This window comes from Mesoplodon bidens (genome assembly GCF_964165515.1).
Source record: "Mesoplodon bidens genome assembly, chromosome: 2".
Lineage (NCBI taxonomy): Eukaryota > Metazoa > Chordata > Mammalia > Artiodactyla > Ziphiidae > Mesoplodon > Mesoplodon bidens.
In genome coordinates, this window is record NC_138177.1 from 39201858 (window position 1) to 39224137 (window position 22280).

Genomic DNA, 22280 nt, shown 5'->3' on the forward strand with positions numbered 1-22280 from the left:
GTGCTCCGCAGCGGGAGAGGTCACAAGAGTGAGAAGCCTGCGTACCGCTAAAAAAAAAAAAAAAAAAAAAAAAGCAAAAGGCCATGCAGACATCTCCATTTTATCCTACATCATTTAAGTGTTTAATAACTATTTCAAAAGAAACCAAAGATATAACTGGAAAATTAATTAGCGACTCTACAGGTACTTTTAGAATTTTGGGATGGAGGCTACTGCATAATTCACATTAATGCTATTTTTAGAGAGAGGCTATATTCAGTATGAGATGACCTGCTTTCAGCTCTCAGCCCGACACTGACTCTGTGACCTTGGGCACGTCACACAGCTTCTCAACTCGAGCCAACCGCTCTAGAAAGATTTACCGATGCATTGGGATGTGCCCAGCTATGTGCTTGGAGCTAAAGAACACAGATGTGTATAGGAAGCACTTGTGTCCTTGAAAGGCTGGTGGTAATTAAACCCGCTTCACAGAAGGTTAGAGCAAGCATTAAACGTCTGGTAGGTGTGAATACGCACACAACGCTATAGAAGACTATGCAAATGTAAAGCAATAATAATACAAATAGTTTTTGTTAACATTAATAATAGGTATCCGGAAAGGAGTGTAAAGAACATGTGTTGATACAATCGGCCCTATCTGCGGGTTCTGCATCCATGAGTTCAAGCAACCTCAGACTGAAAATGTTAAAAACAAACAAACAAAAAATTCCAGAAAGTTCCAAAATCCAAAACTTGAATGTGCTGCATACCAGCAATTATTTACGTAGCATTTACATTGTATTAGGAATTATAAGCAACCTAGAGATGATTTAAAGTATGCAGGAGGATGTGCATAGGTTATATGCAAATACTACACCATTTTTTTTTTTTTTTTTGCGGTACGCGGGCCTCTCACTGTTGTGGCCTCTCCCGTTGCGGAGCACAGGCTCCGGACGCGCAGGCTCAGCGACCATGGCTCACGGGCCCAGCCGCTCCGCGGCATGTGGGATCCTCCCGGACCGGGGCACAAACCCGTGTCCCCTGCATCGGCAGGCGGACTCTCAACCACTGTGCCACCAGGGAAGCCCACTACACCACTTTTTTTTATTTTGGCTGCTCTGCATGGCTTGTGGGATCTTAGTCCCCCCAACCAGGGATCGAACCCAGGCTCCCACAGTGAAAGTGCCAAGTCTTAACCATTGGGCCACAAGGGAATTCCCAGTACTACACCATTTTATATAAGGGACTTGAGCATCTGCATATTTTAGTCTCTGGGAAGGTCCTGGAACTAATTCCCAGCAGATACTGAGGGATGATTGTATATGGAAACCCCTTTATAACCCGGACAGTGATTGAATAAATTCACTGTGGCTCCATCACAGTGACAGAAAGAAAAGTGCATGCTAGGATTAGGTTCAGCTGCTCGAAACGGAGCTCCTCAAATAACAGTCGCTTCACCAAGAGGGATGTTTATTTTCCCGGCATGTTAGTAAAGCCTGGAAGAAGGCAGTGACAGTGTAACCAGTGACTGGTTACAGTGGCTCCACAGAGTGGCTGGTGCCCCAGACCCCGTCCCTCTTTTTGCTCCCACACTTCCAGGGAGTGTCCCTCAGCCTCATGGTAAGAGGATGGCTGGATTCCAGGCATCCACTTCCATTCTAAGCAGTAGAATGAAGGAAGGAAGGGAAGGGAGGGAGGGAGGGAGGGAGGAAGGAAGAGAGGAGACTGCTTATTAGGATGCAGCCAGTAGTCTCTGTTGCAGAGAAGACTCCCAGCAACTCCATCCTGCAGACTTTCTCTTTATCCTGTGTATCCTGTCTGCGTATCTGGTACCTCCACCCACCCAGCCACTTAACCTGGGAATCAGCAGCAGAGGCTCCTATTCGCTCACCTCCACAGCCAATTCATCCCTGTCAGGCAAGGTTCTTTCACTTGCAAGTGGCAGAAAGTCCAGCTGCATCCGACCTAAGCAAAAAGGGATTTTATCAGCTCATATAAATGAACAGTCTGGCAGGACAGGCTTAAGCAAGTTTGATCTGGGGCTCAGATGACATCCCCAGGACCAGGTTTCCTTCTTTATTGACAGATCTCTTCCCCAGGCTTCTGCCTGTGAGCTCTTTTCTCCAACACCTCCAGTCCTTGGCTCCAAGACGGCTGTAGCAGCAGCTGTATACCTCACTCCCCACATATTCAAGGCCAGCAAGGAAGAACAAGTCTCTTGCTCAGAAGATTCAATGACATTTTCTTGGCCTTGATTGGCTCACCAGTCACTGTAGCCCAGGGGGATGGGATTCAATGGCTGGTTGAGGCCTGGGTCATGGTGGTGCCCCACTAAACCATATTAACTGGGAATAGGTAAGGGGTGTGTCCCCAGGAGACCGGAAGTACAGTATATGGGTGCTGGATGGCCAAGAAACAACAAAGAAGTGCTGGTCACTGTGGTCGAGGCCTGTTGAGTCTACCTCCTTAAACTCTCTATCCAGGATGCTGTCCTGGCACTGGCTTGGTTCAGGAGCATCGCAAAACTCTCCCCCTGGTCTCCTGCCCACCTTTCACACCTTCCACACTGCGACCAAGTGTTCTTTCTGAATGAACATAGCCCTTGGTCTCTCTCCTAGTTTAAACCCCTTTAGGGGTTCCTGTTGCTTCCTGTAAAATCTGGATACCATTATATAGAGCCCCACAAGCTATAGCCCACAAGCCAAATCCAGTTTACCACTTGTTTTTCTATGGCCCATGAGCTAGTAATGATTTTTACATTTTTCAATAGTTGAGAAAAAAAATCAAAAGATGAATAATATTTCATGACATGAAAATTATATGAAATTCGAACCCATACTCCTTTTTGTCCCTGCTGTACATGCTTCTTTCATGGCTCTTAAAAAAATCTGTAACATTTGTATGTTTCCAACACATCACAGTCTCTGCTAAATACTAAATGTCTTTAAGAATATTCAAGTAACAACATCTAGTGAACGCCTGCTGTGCCTTAAGCAACGTGCTAGTTATGGAAATGTATCTCGGACCAGACCTTTCTTAACTCCCACCACCAGCACCTGGAGCTCTGTCTGGAACACAGTAGGTGCACAATAAATGTTGTTGAACAAATAAGCGGGAGAACAGGATCTTGGAAGCACTTAAGAGCCGTGAACAGCTTCAAGCTGTCACACAGTGAGCCCTTCATCCGCTATAAGGCATCCCACCAGTTCTCTCATTGGCCGCTTTGGGGAGCAAGGATTGGGGAGGGAGGCTGGAAGGGAGACTTGGTGCCGGGCCCTGACTTCCTCTAGCCTTTGAGACCTGTTGCTGCTGCTGCTCCCTCTGCTGCTGCACTAACAATTAAAGAAATTTAATAGATAACAAAAGCGGCTGAGGAGTACTTTGCACATATAAAGTGGCATAGGAAAATGACATCATAATGCACGCAGAATGACGTGTAGTTCAGTCGTGAAAATGCTGCGTTGCCTTCAGCAGGATCAACAGTGCTTTGGTTAGGAGCTTCAGCCTTACAAACTTCTGAATTCTTTATTTGCCTTGAAGCCTGTTTTTCTGCTTTGGGTTTCTCCTAACTCTTCTCCCCCTTGCCCTCCAGATGCTCAACCTGTTCGTGGCCGTCATCATGGACAACTTTGAGTACCTGACTCGGGACTCATCCATCCTGGGGCCTCACCACCTGGACGAGTTTGTCCGTGTCTGGGCAGAGTATGACAGAGCGGCATGGTGCGTAGGCCTCTCGGCGCCCTCCGTGAGGCCCATATCAAGGGCCTCTGGAGTTCTCAAGGAAGAGGTTGGAATTGGAGCCACCCATGCTTGCCTGTTAGAGAAGGAGAGGAGATTCCTCTTGGTTGTGGCCCGTGGAAGAGGCCAGGTCCTCAGACTGGCTCTGGGATCCAGCCAGTTATGGGCCACTTAGCTTCTTTATCTTCCTTTCCCCTCTCTTTCCTTCTGTGACAGGCTTTTCCCTTTCTTTGCCTCTCTCAGTACACAGTCTGCACCTCAGAGTGTTTGAGTCAGTCCCTAGATGAGCTTCCAAAATGGTTAGTGGACCCCTCTGAGTCACCAGGGGGGTTGACAAGGGTTTTGGGGGCCAGCTGGACATCTGGCCACCATGGTCAGTGACATTAGTCTTTTCTCTCTCTCATCCCTCTCAAAAGGTACAGTTTCAGATAACTCTGAAATTATATAAAAAAGCAAGCAAGTTTTTCTTCTAACTGACTGCTTACATACTTGTGGATTTTTATTGCATGGAACTGAGTTAAATGGCAGGAATTTGTGGGGATGACCTCCCTAGGTCTTTTTCACTTTCCAGTAGTTCTCAAGTGATATTGTGCCTTCTGGGCTTTAAAGCAGAGGCTGGCAAACTATAACCCATGGGCTAAATGTGGCTCACTGTCTATTTTTGCAAATAAAGTTTTATTGGAGCACAGCCATGCTCATTTATGTACTGTCTATGGCTGCTTTCACACTACGAGGCAGAGGTGCATATTGTGACAAAGACAGCATGGCCCTCAAATTCAAAAATATGTATTATCTGACCCTTTACTTAAAAAGTTTGCTAATCCCTGATTTAGAGTTCAAAGGCAGCCTTTTGGTCCTCACAGTTGAAGACAGGGTAAGAGTGCTGTGAGCACTCACTCCATGGGAACTTTTCTGTCCCAAGTCATCTTAGTTTTAGGATTTTATCTCACCAGTCTATCCATTCTGGTCCCCCTCTGAAAATACTACAAGAAATTCCATCCTTCATGGGAATGGACCACGTTGCTTCCACCTGGAACTACTTCATAACCTAAGACTCTTCCCAAATCTGTCCTCCTATGAGGCTTGTTGAACTTGGGTCACTGCTTTAGATGTTGAAAGAGTGAATCAGAATTCCTCTTCCCCTCAGTCATTATTAATGACTTAGCACAGAGTTCTCTAAATCCGTTCCTGTTACAATGGCTGAGCAATGGCTTTTACTTCCTGGGCCTTCTTTCTAGTAAGATAGGCTGCTTAGAATGCAGTAGGCACTGTGTTACAGGGGAATGCAGCCAGGCCTGTATCTTGTCAGCTCTGTGGCTTTGGACAAGTCACTCAACCACTCTGAGCTTCCACATTTGCTGTATAATAGTGGTAATGATCCTACCTACCTTGAAGGCTGGTTGTGAAGATTATATTAAATCATGTATGTAACTGTTATAATGAATTACCATATGGGAAAGAAAATATGAAAAACTGGTGTCTGTAAAGCTGGATGGCCATGGGATAGGGAGACCAAGAAGGGACCTCTCCACTCACCTGAGAGAGGAGAAAGCAGCTGCTAGCAAAGGAGTTCATTGCTCACCTAGCCTCACTCAGGTGCCCTCGGCTCTCAGAACCCCAGCTTCTTGGGGTTCACATTATTTTGGGACCCAAGTGCCTCGGGCATTAAACGTGCTGCTCCCCAGTTCTTCCATCTGCTGGGAAGAACAATTCCACAAGAACTAATCATGAGACTCAGACGCATGAGCTGTGAAAGAGCAAAAAGACCAAGGAGAACCTCTTGTGTCTACTTTGAAATTCACAGCGTAACTTGTCCTGGTTATAGTTTTATTGGCCTTCTCTATGAGATGAGAGGGGAGACTAACCAAGGTAAAGTAAGCCAATGTCTTCAAAAAGGAGACACACAGGTTGCAGAGCACATCAGCCTGTAGACAGCAGGACCAACGCACCCACGTCCCATCCACAATAAGAAACAAAAGAACACATGGTAAAATGAACCTCCCCTCAAGAGTCAAGAGACTTGGAAGTACGGCTGAGCTGCTATTTGGAAGAAGAGGAGGAATCAACAGCAAAATCAAGAAAAAATTAGGAAGAGTGACACTGGGGCAAAGTTGTAGTCTCGACATCACTGGCGAGGATTGGTTGCTTGGAGGTGGAGAATGCCTGCTTATAATTTCGGTGGAAACCCTGGTCTGTACCAGGACGTGTCCAGACCCTCAGATCCCTGGCTGTTGCTGACTTGTTCTGGCCCCTGAGGGAGCAGATGCTTTAGCCACTGAAAATGAATCAACTGTTGAGTCTGTCCTTTACACAGGAAATCAGCATTCTCTAGCAGGCTCTGTGAAAGGGGAGTGATAAGATAGGCCACAGTGTTCCTGGAATTCTGACTGGATCTGACCAAGCTGCCTATGGGCTGGGTTGCAGGAGCAGGGCTGGCGGGAGAGCATTTCGGCTCCCTTGCAGGCTGCTTTCTGAGCACAGATCCCGGCAGGCTCCAGCCAAATTGAGAAGAGTTTGCCCAAGCAGAACTCGGGGAAAAATCTGCCACAAAGAGAAGCAAAGCCCTTTGCAAATTCCCTCATGCCAACTGTGCTCCTTGCTAATTAACCTAATGGGAAATTTCTTTCTCGCAGTCTGTAGAAGGAGGCTGACTTTCCCACTGCCCTGACAAGCGGGTCTGAGTTACTGACTGTAATCAGTGTCTGTGAAGAGCAAAGGGTTCTGCAGTCTGCTTCACGGCAGCCTGGTGTCTGCTCTTGGTGGCAGTCAGAGGTATTTGTGAATTGGTGGGCTTTGTTCTTAGAGGCCTAGCTGGCGCCAGGCTCCATTTTCTGCATCTGGCCAAGTGTAGGCCCAACAGATATCTCTGGGTGCCCGTGGCCACTAGGCATTGAATGAGCTCCGATTCCTTAGAAAATTCGAGGCAGTGCAGTTTGCAGTGATGGTTCTCTGATACTTACCATGCTGTTTGCAAGCTGGTGGTTCTCTGATGCTTTTCGTCCTCAGTCTCTCCTAATCTGGCTTTGCCGGGCCCAAGGAACGAAGCCGCCCTTCCTCTTCCAGCCATCCCCTTCATGGCTAGGCTGTCATTTCTCTCCTACCCTTCTCTGAGTGTCCTATTAACCCACCTGTGCTTCCTTTACAGCGGCAGGATCCCGTATAAGGATATGTACAAATTAGTGCGGGTGATCTCGCCACCTCTGGGCCTGGGAGAGAACTGCCCCTACAGGGTGGCTTGCAAGGTTTGCCTCCGGTCCCCAGCTGTGACCATGACCATGACCGTGACCGGCGGCGGGGTGCAGCCTCCAACCCCCCTCCTCTCCGTTCTGCTCCACCACCACTGCGCCACATGAGGGAACCTTCATGTTGCTTTCCTTTGAGTTTAAAGAGGTCCAAACCCTCCCAGAACCAGCAGCTGTTACACAAGGAAGAAGGGCACGTTTTGGGGGGAAGGCGGATAAAAAAAGAGTTAAGGACTTAATAACGGAGGCTGCTTTGACCTCTGTCTTCTTCACATGCACACACTCATTCGTGCACGTATAACACACACATTCTCCTCTCTCTCTTTCTCACTGCACCTTAATCTGTGGATTTAACCAGAGGGACCTCTCCCTCCTCCAGAGAATGCAGAAATCTTTTGAATCCAGCAAGGAGTTCTGGTTTCTTTTCCCTGGAAACAGAGGGCCTCCTTTTAGCAAACGAGTAGCATCATCCCATATATGGTGTAGAAAAGTGTGATTCTAGCCATGCCTACCTCTGCGCAGCTCTGCATAGTTTGGCCACAAGCGATTATAAAAGCTATAGGACAAAAGGGAGGTGAGAAATAATTTTAAAATGAGGGCAGGAGGGGAGGATAAGTCAAGAAGGCAAAGAGGATGAGTCGGTGGGAGAATTTAATAGCTCAGAGGGTCTGGGAAGGTCCCAGCAGAGGACGGAGGGCTCGGGGCAGATTTCTTGCCTGAGGGTCCTGCCATGTATTGTTGGTTGTAACTGCCGAGTCACTGTTTGTTTGTGAGACCGAGGACATTGTTCCGGGGCACACAGATCCTCCCTCTGCAACTAGCACAGTGGCTCCACCCAGCCCCTGTCCAAGGCCAAGCCCACTAGATAAGGAAGTCTCTCCTGGTGTTACAGGAGGGATGTGCGGGCTCCCGGGCGCGTAGCACAGTCTGGCAGCTGGAAGACGACTTAGGCCCAGGAAGATGCCAGGCTGGGCGATGGGAAGGAGCTGGCCTGGGATGGTGACAAGTGATTCCCATACTCAGGAGGCCGAACAGCTGCCTCTGCAGAGACTCTTTAAACTCCACCCTGGTGAAACCTGCAGCCGCATGTGGGAGAGCCGGGGAGGGCAGCATGGCATGCGAGATGCTCTTCCTCCTCCTGGTTTTGTTTCTTCTGTCCCCAGCATGCCGTCGCCCCCGGGGCATGCTGGGGCACAAAGAGCAGTCTTGCCACCAGAGCCAGGTGGAAGCAACGGGCCGACTCTGCCCAGCAGCCATAGCGCAGCACTTTCAGCGCGAGCCGCCGTCTCCTGCTGCACTCACAGCACAGAGGGGGATACACGATGCTCCGCCTGCGGGTTCAGAGCAGGAGAAAGGCCTGACTTCCAGGCCAGCACCCCCGTCCCCAGCCGGGGCCAGAAATCCTAACCCACGGCTGGAACACCGTCTATCTGGTTTATACCACTCTCACACAGCCCTGGGAATTGAAGACAAGCTTGTGTTGTATGGGGGATGGATGAGTGAACAGGTAGGGTGATGCTCATCCTGGAGGAGAAAACTGGTCCCTGTGACAGCCGCGCAGAGAGACCAAAGGTTGTTGCCACGTTCCCGGGTCTGTGTTGGGTGTGCTATAAATCCGCACCAGGATGGAGACACGTGTACGACTTGCCTTGATTAACGGGTTTCCTGTTCTTTTCCTGTTTGTCCATTTTGTTTCGTTTTTCTTCTCCTGTTTTCTGTACTCTTTTGTTTGTTTTGGCTCCCCGGGAATGCCTGTTCTCCTCTCCTCCCTGTCTGCATCCTTTCCCTGCCACCCTCCCTCCCTGCCACCCTGCCCCCATCCCCACTTACCACCCCGCCATGAGCAGTGGCCGCATCCATTACACTGAGATGTATGAAATGCTGACTCTCATGTCACCACCGCTAGGCCTCGGCAAGAGATGTCCCTCCAAGGTGGCATATAAGGTAGACCACCTCTTCCTTTGTTCTGGGCTAGTGACCAGCAGGAAATGGGCGCCAGCTGTGGGGAGGTCAGAATGTGGGGAGGAAGCCGGGCTGGGGAGGGAGAGGAGGGAACCAAGGAAAAAAGGAATGATGAGATGAAAAGGTCATGAAGCTTCACAGAAGGATGAAGTCCTGAATCGATACACAAGGTGGTGTGTAAGACTATTAGACGTGGGGTTTTTTTTTTTTATGTTATTCTGTCTCTACAAGTGTGTGGCTTCTTGTGAGTGGGTTACTAGAAAGAAAGTGTTAAGTAGCATGTTTCCTTCTAGAGAAGGCAGAGTGGTGGGCTGTGGAATAGCATATATGGGCAAGAAGAAAGCCTACAGCAAGACAGCTATCAGAGCTTATAAAAAAAAAACTTCAATCAGATAAGCTAAGGAAATAATGCAGAAATTCCTCTAAACATGGTTCAAGAAGAAATTTTTAGGAGAGAGGAAAACTCTTAACAAATTTCTTCCTCCATGACGTAGGGAGGGATGATGGCATGGTTCCTTCTAGGTACCAGAAAAGAAAGAGGAACAACAACCTCCATCCCATGATATATGATGAAGGATGCAGCTCCCTTCCCCATTAGCCCAGCTACCCATTTTTCCTGGCAATTCAAAGGAAAGGGTGATGATGGACACAAGTTGCATTCAGCATTAGATTTGCCTTCTTGGCGTGACTGAGTTGTGGGTGGATTCCCCTCAGCTTGCTTAGGACAGCATCGTACATTGGGAGTCAACTGCCATTGGGGTGCTCAGAGCCTTGGGGCCTGAACTTTTTCTCCACAATGAATAAAATAATAGCTACTGTTAATTCCCCACTGCTGTTTAGACCGACCCAGAACTCTGGAGCTCTTTCCTTCACCTAGGAATACACCCTAGCAATGTTGCCACTTCTCTAGAAGCCTAAAGAAGTGAGAGAGAGATGGAAGTCAGATACAAACAAGAAACTGGCCTTACACTCTAAGACACCGTGTTTGTGGCATCACATTAAGCCAGATGTTCCAATGGAGTTTTAGAAACCCTGTCTTGGGAAGAAACACTTGCCTTCCTGCTAGGCTGGTGGTTCTGTTGGAGGACCTTCTCCTGCTGCTACCTCCAAGTTTAAAGCTCCAGAGAGCATCTCATTGGAATGGTGGGGGGGGGGGCGCCCATTAGGGACCCTTATCCACCCCACTACATGGCTCCTCCTTTGCAGCTTAGGGGCTGGCATCCTTTTTTGCTCATGATTCCACATCTAACGGTACCAGGTGGTGGAATGTGGCCCTAAGTTCTTTGAATTTCTGGGGTGAAGCCCAGTGGGAGAAGGGATATGGGGATTGGAGGAAAAGTTGAAGAATTCCAAAAGCAAGATACTCTCTGGAAAGTGGATTTGGCCATTTCAGTTTGATCCCCTTCCTTTGGGTGAGGGGAACAAGGCCTGCCCACTCTGCTCCTGCCTTGGTCACCCTTCTCTTCTCTGCTCTCCCCAGCCCTCTTCCCCTAGACCTTGTTTGCACTCTCCCACTTTTCCATTCTGCTCCACTTCATCTTTTGGATAAGCTGGACTTCTGCATGTTCAACCATGTGCTGGCAAATTTCATCTTTTAAAGACTCAAAAAGGGGGCATCAGGATGCATCTTTCAAGTCAGATAAGCAAAGCAAAATCTCCCCCATGTGAGTTTTGGGGGTATTCATGGGACAAGTGGAATTATAGAGCAGCCCTGAAACAGGGAATGGAGTCACCTCACAGAGCTGACTCCTTCCCCTGAGCCACTGCTTTTAGGAATCCCTATTAAAGACATTCTTAGGACCGTGGAGGAGTCCTACAGAATGATTTGTCCCTCTTCCCTTGGAATTTGGCATCATTCCCTAGAAATAAACAAAGCAAAACAAAATAGCAGCCAATGAGCCTTAAGTGAGAAGCAGGGAGAGGGCAGGACTGGGACAGGGGACGGGGGAATCCTTGCCCTTCTTTTTTGTCTCTGCACTTGACCTCTGCACTTTTCCTCCCTTCTCACCAAGGTTTCTCTCGATATATTTTTTTCCTCCTGCTGTTTCTTTTCTCTCTTTCACACAGAGGTTAGTCCTGATGAATATGCCAGTGGCTGAGGACATGACTGTCCACTTCACTTCCACGCTTATGGCTCTGATCCGGACAGCTCTGGACATTAAAATCGCCAAAGGTCAGTAAGCTTTGGGAGGAAAAAGATTCTGAAACAACTCACGCAGGGTGGCGCAGGATGGAAATGTTTGACCTTTCATCCATCTGATGATGCAGTGACCTGGAGATCAAATAGTACGGTCCCTGTTTCACCTCTGAGCTACAATAACTATTATATTTGCCCTTTCTTCTTGGTGAAATGAATGGTTTGATAATCACTAAGCCTCCTTTTGACTTCAACAATATGTGATCTTTGGTGTCTGGCACCTAGTAGGCATTTTAGAAATATTTGTTGATTGAACAAAGGAGTTTTAATTTAGTTCTGTTTTGTTTTTTTCTTCCTTATGTGGTGCCTTTAACAGCTTGGAAGCCTTCTGTGGCAGGTGCTATCATGGCAGTATTTTGTTCCTCTTGGTTTCTAATTCAGTGGTTTAGGAAAGAAAGGGTTTACTACTTCCAGATGGGCCTCCAGCTTTCTGCTCTTGCCTGACCCAAATCCTTTTTAAAATCAGGTCACTCAGACTCTGGAGTCAGATCGCTGGAAGAACTGATACACGTATAAAGGCAGAGGAGGCTGGCTCGTGGCTCTCTGCATTTCCCCTTCTGATATATTGAGCAGCTGGGAGCCTCTGTGAATGAATGAGGCTGATCTTAGTCCCAGGGCCTCGGCTGTCTGTGACAGGGTATCCCTGAGTCACTGAAAACGGAGCCAAAATGTGTTCTCCTTCTTCAGCAGAAAGACCCAGTATTGCAAGGTCCACTGTCACGAAGTACCAAGATCCCCTCTGAGAATATGAGGTGCCATGCTGACTCAGCTCCTTCCCCACCTCCTCCCTCCGTCCTTGTTATTTCTGTGTCTGTTCTGTTTTCGCTATTAATAAATCTATCTTCCCCTAGGTGGTGCGGACAGGCAGCAGCTAGACTCAGAGCTACAGAAGGAGACCCTGGCCATCTGGCCTCACCTGTCCCAGAAGATGTTAGATCTGCTTGTGCCCATGCCCAAAGGTGTGGGGCCTCCTCCAGGGTATCCTTGTCACTGTGGGCCCAGCCCCGCAAGACCACATCTTTGGGGGGGGACACAGAATGATCAAGGAGATAAGGGAAGGGTGCTCTTTTATTCTTAGGAAACAAAAATCCCTCACTTCTCAAGTTCCTTTTGTCATTAATTGAAAAGTTGGGGTTTTTTTTTACTGAAGTATAGTTGATTTACAGTGTTGTGTTAATTTCTGCTATATAGCAAAGTGACTCAATTATATACATACATATATTCTTTTTTATATTCTTTTCCATTATGGTTTATCCCAGGATACTGAATATAGTTCCCTGTGCTATACTAACCTTGTTGTTTATCCATCCTATATGTAACAGTTTGCATCTACTAACTCCAAACTCCCAATCCTTCCCTCCCCTCCCCTCCCCTCCCTCCCCCTTGGCAACCACAAGTCTGTTCTTTATGTCTGCGAGTCTGTTCTTTATGTCCGTGAGTCTGTTTCCATTTCGTGCCATATTTTAGAGTCCACATATAAGTGACATCATATGTTATTTGTCTCTTTCTGACTTACGTAGTATGATAATCTCTAGTTGCACCCTTGTTGCTGCAAATGGCATTATCTTGTTCTTTTTTATGGCTGAGTAGTGTTCCACTGTATATATGTACCACAGCTTCTTTATCTGTTCATCTGTTGATGGACATTTAGGTTGCTTCCATGTCTTGGCTATTGTGAATAGTGCTGCTATGAGCACTGAGGTGTGTGTATCTTTTTGAATTAGAGTTTTGTCTGGGTATATGCCCAGGAGTAGGATTGCTGGATCACATGGTAGTTCTAGTTTCAGTTTTCTGGGGAGCCTCCACACTGGAAAACAGTTCCTTAAGATAGGTCACTGTGGTTGTGGATGAAACTTCTTGGCTGCATAGCTCTGTCCTTCCACATAATACAGTTCAGCAAACCTTGAAGCCGCTGGGGAAAAGGTGGTGTTACAAAGAGATGGAAACCTAGACCATTCTGGGGGTGGGGAGGTGCTTACAAATGTGTTGCACATCACTGGTAACATCACCCTCCCTGGGTGGCCGTGGAAGCTCCCTGAGGCTAGACGTGGGGACCTATTCACTCTGTAGCCTCAGTGCCTGGCACAGATGGAGCCCTCAATAAATGTTGGGTGGGTGGGTGGCCGAAGGGGCAAACCTGCTTCCTAGGTGTCCTCACTCTCCCCCCGTGTCTTCTCCCTGTTCCCCTCCATGCCACACTTGTGTCTTCAGCCTCCGACCTGACTGTGGGCAAAATCTATGCAGCAATGATGATCATGGACTACTATAAACAGAGCAAGGTGAAGAAGCAGAGGCAGCAGCTGGAGGAACAGGTGAAGGTCAAGGACAGCGTGGTGGGTGGGTGGGCCCCTGAAGGGACAGGCCTGTGCATCCCTGGGGCACAGTGCCCTGCGAGTGCTTAGAAGCAGAGGTCAGGCTTTGCAGGGTCCAGGAACCTCCCTAGGATCAAGGGATTAGAAACCCAGTGGGGCAGAGAGGTTCAGATAGTCAAACAGGGTATCAGTCATATTCCTGTTTTACTCAGGTGGTATTTTCCCCCCACAGTCATTTGAGTTCCTTTTTCCTCCTTTCCACTTTTAACACAGAAAAATGCACCCATGTTCCAGCGGATGGAGCCGTCATCTCTGCCTCAGGAGATCATTGCTAATGCCAAAGCCCTGCCTTATCTCCAGCAGGACCCCGTTTCAGGCCTGTGAGTATAACCAGAGAGTCCATGACTCCCCTGCTTGCATTATCATGTGTGCCATCGGGCAGACCCAGAAACTCATTGCCTAGAAGTGCCCGAGCTAATACTAACGCTGAGATGCATGGATGATCCCCTCTCTGAGGGTAAGAAGACAACGTGTTGTATCTTAAGATGATTATTCAGCAGGGGTAATAGAAAAGCAGGCTGAGCGTGTTTGGTGCTATGGCCAGCTCCAGAGACAGGGAGCGCTGTGAATGGACAAAGGAAGTAAGGGGCTGTATTAGTATCATCACTTTAGAGTGAACTCAGAGAGGTTCACTAAGTGGCCCAAAGCCATATGGCTGGTAGGAAGCTGAATTGGAATTTAAGTCAGTTATTTCCAAGCCCGGAGTCTTCCCACTACACTGTGTTATCTGTAATGAACAAAAAGAACCTTAAATCAGGCAAAACAATTTTTTGTTAATTTTCCATATTGAAAGTGGAAACAAAACCCTAATTAAGGAATGTGCCAATTCTTCCGAGTTGTAAGCCTTAGGCCCAATGTGGACATTAGCCATAAAGGATCTAATGTAATATACATACTTCATTTTAATGCTTTCTTTCTCTCCTCACAAGTGATGTACCCAAAGGGTCCCTCTACCCAACGTAAATGGCTTGTTGTCGTTGGTTATGATTAGTGACTTTTTTCCAGTCTAGCTCTCGTGGAACCAGTAAATCGCTAAATATCACAACTTCAGTAATTGTCAGAGGAGTGAAATCCCAGGCTTAGGAATGAGCCCTCAGTCAGAATACCATTTGGAATCTCTCACGCCATAAATTTCTTTCTGCCTGTGGTGTTGGAGACCTGTTTTTGAAAAGCATTGTTTTCAAAGGTCACAATCCAACACATTTGGAAAAGAAGAAAAACGACCAAGGCCGTTGGTCATTTTTACAAAACATGTGAAGTGTTAAAGTAGCAGGTATGGATTCTCCTGTCTACAGAAAAACAAGTACATGTTTATCTTTGGTCTGTGCAGGAAGGTGGTCAAGAGGTATGATTAGAGTACTAGGACTACCTCCTTGGAAGAGTTTACAGTGTTTTTCAAGGGTCTTTGGCTTAGAAATAGAGGACACCCTCCACCATCTAGATCTGTTTTAGCCACAACAGTTTGCTGTACAGATTAACTCCCATCATTGGACTATTCCAGCCTCTGTCCCATATGTTTATTGATTCATTCACTCACTGATCTGACCAATATTTACTGAGAGTCGGTGTGACCCAAAAACTGGCTCAGACACTGGGGATTCAGTCAAGATGATCACAGTCCCCGTGGACACAGTTCTTAAAAAAGAAATTACAAGAGTGATAAAGGTTAAAGTGTGGAAGGGTAGGCTATTGTGACTCTGTGTAAAGGAAGCAACTCACGTAGTTTGAGGATTTGAGGAAGCTTCCCTGAGGAAGTAACATTTGAGTGAGACTCAAAAGCAAGCACTTCAAGAGGTGAAATAAAGTATGGTAAGTTTAAGGAACCTAAGAACTGTCATGGTGGTTGGAGCACAGAGATATCAGGGGACGTGGCAGGTGATGGATTTGGAGGGGCCAGGATGTAGGGATACAGAAGTTTAGTGTCATCCAAGGATAATGGGTGACACGATCATCAGAGTGACATGATCAGGTTTGGTCTTTCCAAAGATCATTCTTTAATCCAGTGTGGGCTGAGCGGATTGGAGGGAAGCAGTTCGAGAGATAGAACACCATTTAGTACGTGGCTGCAATTGTGAATATCATGAGACTGTGGCTTGGACTAACAGGATAGAAATGGGGAGAGAGAATCAGACTTGAGAGGCAATTAATACACAGAACGGATAGGATTTGGTGATTGATTGATTTGCTACATGGTGTGAAGGACAGGGAGGAATCCAAGATGACCCTCAGGTTTCTGGTTTGAGCTTCTAGGTGGATGTTGGTCCATTTCCTGAAACGGAGATGCTGGTGGAGCAGCAGGCTGGTTCTTTGGAACCATCTGTGTTTCTAGAGCCCAGAATTGTTCAAGTAGAGATTGCTTTGGAGGTAGCGTGGTGGACATGACAGGGCTCCTCTCTCATTGAGCTTACAGCTGGTAGAAAAACAAACATGAAACAGAATTATCAGAAAGAAAAAAACGTGTCATTTTTGATGATTTAATCACAGTTCTGGTGAGTGCTAGGATGGGAAAAAATGCATTATGATCTGAGTGCATGTGAGAGAGACCTCTGACAAGTTTATCAGGTAAGGTTTCCTTAAGGAAGTGACTTTTAAGAAGAATTTTGAAGGATGAATTCCAAAAAGAGTTTGCAAGGGACCGGGTGTTTGAGAAGCATCCTGCACTCTGGGAACAGCCTTTATTCAAGTCCTGAGGCAGAAAGAAGCCTGGCACATTCAACCAACTGAGAGAGCCCAGCATGTTGGAATTCAGGGAATAAGGGAAAGTAATGCAAGAGGAGGGTGGCCAGCTAGGAAGTGGGTCATGAAAGGGGCCTCTGGACTCTCTCCTGATAACAGTGAGAAGCCAGACAAGGTTTTCAAAGTAAGAGGTTACTCAGGGTTTAAATTCTTCAAGTCTATAAGGTTGTTCAGTGCTTTTAAGGGTCCTGTCTACCTATTGGGGATCCTGAAGTTACTCATTTTCTGTAGGACAAAAGGAGGCCCATTTCCTATAGAGCAGTGCTTGTTTCCCTTGGTTCTCAGGCCAAGGCACACAGAAGAAGATGACTGACATTTAAGCAGTCGTTTAAATAGCAGACTGCTCTCTAGCAGTTGTAAGAATTCAGCTAAAGCCCTCACTAGCAGCGAGGGGACAGGTTGGGTGAAAAGTCTGCTCTTCAGATTTCCCCCTATGATCCCAGTCTAATGGATTATTTTTCAGTAACTGGCAATCCTTGCTTAGGTCTCGGATTTTCCACTGGATTCGCAGTCATTAGCAGCAGACTCTGCAGTGGCTGTCTCTGGAGCAGATGGGACACTGGCAGAGACGGTGTCCCATCTCTCCCTCCTAACTCCACACCCACTGAGGGAGCCGCTGCCCCAGTCACTGACCGCTTTCCTCTTCCTGTGATCAGGAGGCTCAGTCTGCATGCTGGCTTAGGTCCAAGAGGAACTGTTACTGTCCTAGTAGCAATGAGTGGCGGCAGCAGCCGAATTCTCAGGAAAGATTGGCTGCCTCTTTTTTTCCCTAACCAGCCCAGTGGATCCCATTGGCTGAGGGTGTCTTTCAGGTACCAAACCGTGGCTTAAGAACAGGCACACTGCAACAGCTCTCCATGCTTTTCATTCAGAGGCCCCTAAACACTTGGCCAACTCGGCCCCCGTCCTTTTACCTCATCACCATTGAAGCATCCTCCTACATAGCCATCGACCCAGACATTGTCACCTCTTTCACCTCTTCTGAAATCGTTCCATGCAGTTCATACGCCAACAGACAGTGTCTGGTACAGAGCAGTCCTTCAATAAATGTTCATGGCACTGAATGGTTTGGTTTGGCCAGCGATGTTGGCACAATAAAACCATATTCTTTAATGAGAGTGGAGGAAATTTTTTAAAAGACCATGACTGCTTAATATTTAAACAAACTGTTCACTGTTTAAACTATGGCGTTTTTCTGCCGAATGGAGAAACTGAGCAGAAACAGGTTTACAATCAAGCATTGGTCTTCCATATGGCCGAGTGTGACAAATGATGTCATTTGTCACAGATATGCTAGTCACCAGCAAAATGATGAATGGTTCCAAATGCAGGTTGAAAACAGTGGTTCCTCTTTTCCAATGCTTTTTAAAAAAATTTTCTATTCTAGGGCTAGCCACCTGTAAGTTACCAGGCTTGCAAGCCAGCCAAGGCTAAAGGGTATTGCCCTTGCTGGGAAGGAAGTCCTGTCTGGGTGGGAATTGGTAATGACAACTACATCATGACTGTTTCTCTTTCTCTCATGAACACATTACCTCTGAACTTGGCATTGCTTTGCAGGAGTGGCCGGAGTGGATACCCTTCGATGAGTCCACTCTCCCCGCAGGAAATATTCCAGTTGGCCTGTATGGACCCAGCTGATGATGGACAATTCCAGGAACAGCAATCTCTGGTGAATGAATGAGTTACATGACCTCAAAAATACTTCCTTGATTTCCCGACCCCTCCCACTCTCATTTTCAAATTTTATTCCATAGCCTTGCTCCATCAGGAAAAAAAAACCTTTCTGATAGTCCAACCAATTACCCTGAAAGTTTCCTGCCATCTCCCCTTTCATAGCTGAGTTTCTCATGTTCTTTAACAAACGCTCCCTCTTCAGGTTTTACAACCCCAGAGGCTCCTTACCTGCTTCAGGAACTTATAATGCTTCAGGCCAAGCCCTCTTAATTTATGCCCTGAGCATCAAATGGAGAAGCAGAAGTCACAAATGAAATCTTGCCTTTGAGAGGGAGCCTTAGGATGAATCATCATAAGGATGGATGGCACCAATGGATGACAGATGGAACTTTAGATTTTGATAATACAAAGCTAAAATGGGACTCCCAGAGATGATGGACTTTACTATTAGTTCAGGAGCCATGAGATCAAGTTCCCTCTGGAGCTTAGAATTAAAGTCCAGGTGGTTATTGGCCTGAAAAGAAAAAGGGTAAAACCCAACCTTTGCGATAGTCTATATAGACAGCTTGTGTTAAGTGAGTTCCATGTCACTTTGATTCTAATTCACCTGTGTTCTTCTCTCCCCTTCATTTCTTTCCCTGACCCCTCCCCACTGTTAGTGTACCCCAGCGCCTTCCTCAGTGGATGTGTGGGTGGAGTGTGGGTGTGGCCTGCTTGTGGAGGGCATGTCTGATGGAATGGATACCCTTCAGAGGGGAAGAAGCACTTCAGTAACTCCAGCAAATGAGTGATTCCATCTCCTGTGACTAAGGAGACAGACAGGGAATTGTACACAGTTGTATTGGGGAGACAGCCATACTCCCCCCTCCCAGTGTATGAGTGGTGGCCTGAAGGTGTTCTTGGTAAAGTGGGTAAGAATGCTTGGAGCAATTCCCTGCCTTCCTGTCTGAGGAGATTAGCACCAAAGCCCAGGGACTAATTGGTACCGATAGTTTAATTCTTAAAAGGGCCTCTCATCATTTTATGGCTTGCCTGGTGATGTGTCTGTCTGGTGAGAAAAATCTCAATAATATGTCCTTTCTTTCACAGGGAGGCTTTACTACATCATCCTTTCTGCAGGTTTCCCAGGGCTGAGCTGTAGTGCCAGGACTTTTTGGATATATGTTCATCTCATTGTCGATACTGGTGTCTGTAATTCAATTCAGGTGTCAGCCCATGCTATACACTCACCACTGTGTACTCCTTCCCATCCTTTGGGGCCCCCTGCTCAACGTCCTGGGACGTTGAGCATGATTTGTGTGTGTGGGCGTGTCTTACACCACCTCTGATACCTGTTGACTGCAGCTGTTGTTACCAATCACATCTGTTTTGAGTCAGACCTGGGTGCCATATAAAGCACATACTGCAAACACTGTAACTTCTTCAGGTGCACATGTCATGTCCTTTGTCCTTTGAAGGCAGTCCTCCTGTTCATACCAGGAACCATTCAGCCAAATGGTCATTGAGGCCAAGGGGGTGTCTCAGGCCCCCTTTCCTTTAATAGTAAGTACCCTACTCATAAACCCATGTTTTTAGGTGTCATTTCCTAAATGTAAAATGCTTTTTTTCTGGTATAATCTCCAGATGTCCAAGATATTCCTAGGTCTCTTTGTTGGGTGGCCCATCTAAACATTTTTAAAGCAGCTCTCTTTGCACAATGACACTAGCTGTCTATACAGAGCATGTACATTTGCCAAACTAACATTCTTTAACCAGGAAAATTAAATGGTTTGGGCACGACCCTAGAGATCTCCAATCCAACCTTCTTAAAGCTCTCAAAGTCCAATACAGTAGCCACTGCCCGCATACGGTAATTGAGCACTTGAAATGTGACTAGTCCAAATTGAGGTGTGCCATAGGTGTAAAATACATACCAGTGTCAAAGACTTGGTACCAAAAAAAGTAAAATATCTCATTAATTTTTTATATTGATGACATGTTGTCATGAGAATATTTGGATATATTGGGTTACATAAAATCTTAAATTTTAAAATCTTATTATTAAATTTCATGTTTACTTTTTAAAATGCAATTACTAGGAAATTTTAAATTACATAAGTGGTTTGCATTATATTTCTATTAGACTGCACTAGTCCAATGCATTCCTGAAAGATGGCTACCCACCCCCATTATTGGATGGTTTCAATCATAAGAAAGCTCTTAAAATCATGTGTCTTAAGGTTTCAGAAGATACATTTGACACCAGAAATTGGTGACTTTCCTTAAAACAGTGGTTTCTATTTAATTGACAAATGGCTTCTTCAGATTACAAGAATAAACCCCATACTGTCAACTTGCAGAAGGTAGATTTCACAAAGCTATAAAATCTGAAGCACTGCCTCAGTGATAACTAAGATGATACTTAACTAGAAAAGGTGATCCTTATCCCTCAATCCTAGTTAGAGCTTTCTGTTTGGGACATCTGGTATACCACATATGTGCACACATAGACACAAACATATATACACATACAACTGAGACCTTAGAGACGCAAGTGCCTCTTCTGAAAGCCGTTCTTCACATGGAGGAGGCAGAATCATCCACCGGAAGTGAGAAGCAATGGGATGGAATCAAGTCCCACAAGCTTGGCTGTGTGTTTATTTCTAGGAGCCAGAGGTTAGTGAATTAAAAAGCGTGCAGCCCTCTAACCATGGCATCTACCTTCCTTCGGACACCCAGGAGCATGCGGGATCGGGGAGGGCATCCTCTATGCCACGCCTGACTGTGGATCCCCAGGTAAAACGCAACCACCACCTACCATATGCAGTGGCATCCTGGGCTGTATTGGATTGGTGGGTTATGAACAAACATCTGATATTTTCAGGTGAGCCCTTGACTTGCCCCCACTCCTTCTCTATAAGCAAAACATGGCTCATGGGCTTTCTCTACAAAGCCTGCTTCTCCACACTGTGTTTCCAATGCAACCCTAACCACCACAGCCTAGCCAGCAAAAGGGCAGGCCCCCGGATGGGCTCAGCATCCTCAAGACTCAACCAGCCATGCAAGAAATATTTTCCAGGATTTCCCCTGTGTATTTTTCCTTCCTTTTCTCCTTTCCTGGTTCCTCCAGCACGTATGCAGTTACTTACACACACAGCTCTGTGTCAGGACTGTCTGTACTAACCAGTGCAGGCCACGCCTCATTTCTTTGTCTGTTTTCCTGGCTTCTATTTTCTGTCTGTCTGTCCTACATCAAGTTTTGACAGAGGCAAGAAGTTTTTGTGGATCTGTTTTAAAATCTGTGGCAAGTCAAAATGCCAGAGTTTAAGGTGGAGCTGGGGTGGGACTGATCGAGAGAGGGCAGTGCATTCTCAGGAGCATTTACAAGCTCGCCTAAGCTCTAGCGCTATAGGGTGGCGCCTTCTCTGAGGAGGGCAAAAAACAAAAGGCAAAGCCGTGCTTCTTTCATGGTGGAGACTTTTTGACAGTTGCCCTAACTTATTTCAGAGTGGCTCAAGGTTCATGGCAGGTCCTGGCTGAGTCTCCAGGGTAGAGGGCTCTATGGGCAGCTTGCACAGGACCCTCAGCTCCTTGCTTTCCTGAGTGTGAAGAGGAGCCCTGCACCAGCCCAGTGACTATGTTAACGTAAAGACAGTTTCTGGAACAGCCTCCTCCAGCTAAGGTCTGAGCAAGAGGGATTTATGGGAAGTGACAATTTGCAATCTTCAACAATCTCAGTCCTACATCTTCCTTACTTTTAGACCACTTCAGTAATTTATCCATACCTTGTGTTCTTCTGGGGGCTCATGTTTCCAGGTGGTGACAGACCCTAGCTCCATGAGACGTTCATTTTCCACTATTCGGGAAAAGCGTTCAAATTCCTCTTGGCTGGAAGAATTCTCCATGGAGCGAAGCAGCGAAAACACCTACAAGTCGCGTCGCCGGAGTTACCACTCCTCCCTGAGGCTGTCAGCCCACCGCCTGAACTCTGACTCAGGTGAGGGAGTCTTCACCGTTTGCCTCTTTCTGACGAGAACTGAAAATCACAGGAACAGAATCCAGATAAAGATGGGGTTGCAGAGAGTGAAGGAAGAATGCTCCTTAACAAAGGGGGTTTCCTGTCTGACTCACATCATGAAACAAAGCAAGAAAACCCTCTCTAGTCATCACAAAGGCTGATGAGATTTCTTTCTTCCAGAGCAGGGCTATAGAAATCATTAAAACAGCTTTCCCAAGGGCCTTCTACAAAACCACTCCACTGCCTTAGGGATGCATTAGAGACCCCCTGGCAAGGGCGGAGCTTTACCCACTAACTGCACTTCGACCCAGACAGTGCTACCTGGAATTGTTTTATGCGTTTGAGTTTTGTTTTTTAAGGAAAAGGGTCATATTGATAGAAAC

The 22280-nt window shown here is 46.7% G+C and overlaps 1 protein-coding gene and 1 long non-coding RNA gene across 4 annotated transcripts in view; one reads left to right on the forward strand and one right to left on the reverse strand.

Annotated features, from left to right (window-relative positions):
• Positions 1 to 22280, forward strand: part of CACNA1E (calcium voltage-gated channel subunit alpha1 E) — a gene marked incomplete at its 3' end in the record, with an annotated part of 302403 nt that overhangs the window by 277055 nt on the left and 3068 nt on the right. For 2 of the 3 annotated variants that reach the window (XM_081225454.1, XM_081225455.1), the window contains 8 exons: positions 3572 to 3699; positions 8807 to 8903; positions 10989 to 11094; positions 11970 to 12077; positions 13330 to 13430; positions 13704 to 13810; positions 17784 to 17895; positions 21696 to 21876. In XM_081225454.1, coding sequence (XP_081081580.1) covers positions 3572 to 3699; positions 8807 to 8903; positions 10989 to 11094; positions 11970 to 12077; positions 13330 to 13430; positions 13704 to 13810; positions 17784 to 17895; positions 21696 to 21876 — 940 coding nt within the window. Of the gene's footprint in view, positions 1 to 3571; positions 3700 to 8806; positions 8904 to 10988; positions 11095 to 11969; positions 12078 to 13329; positions 13431 to 13703; positions 13811 to 17783; positions 17896 to 20546; positions 20676 to 21695; positions 21877 to 22280 lie in introns of all 3 variants that reach the window. The other variant, XM_081225453.1, reaches the window with a different exon arrangement.
• LOC308612779 lies at positions 15222 to 18202 on the reverse strand. The gene is made up of 3 exons (XR_014015140.1): positions 17759 to 18202; positions 17141 to 17264; positions 15222 to 15900 (listed from the first exon to the last, which is right to left on the reverse strand). It is a non-coding gene; the product is annotated as an uncharacterized lncRNA (long non-coding RNA).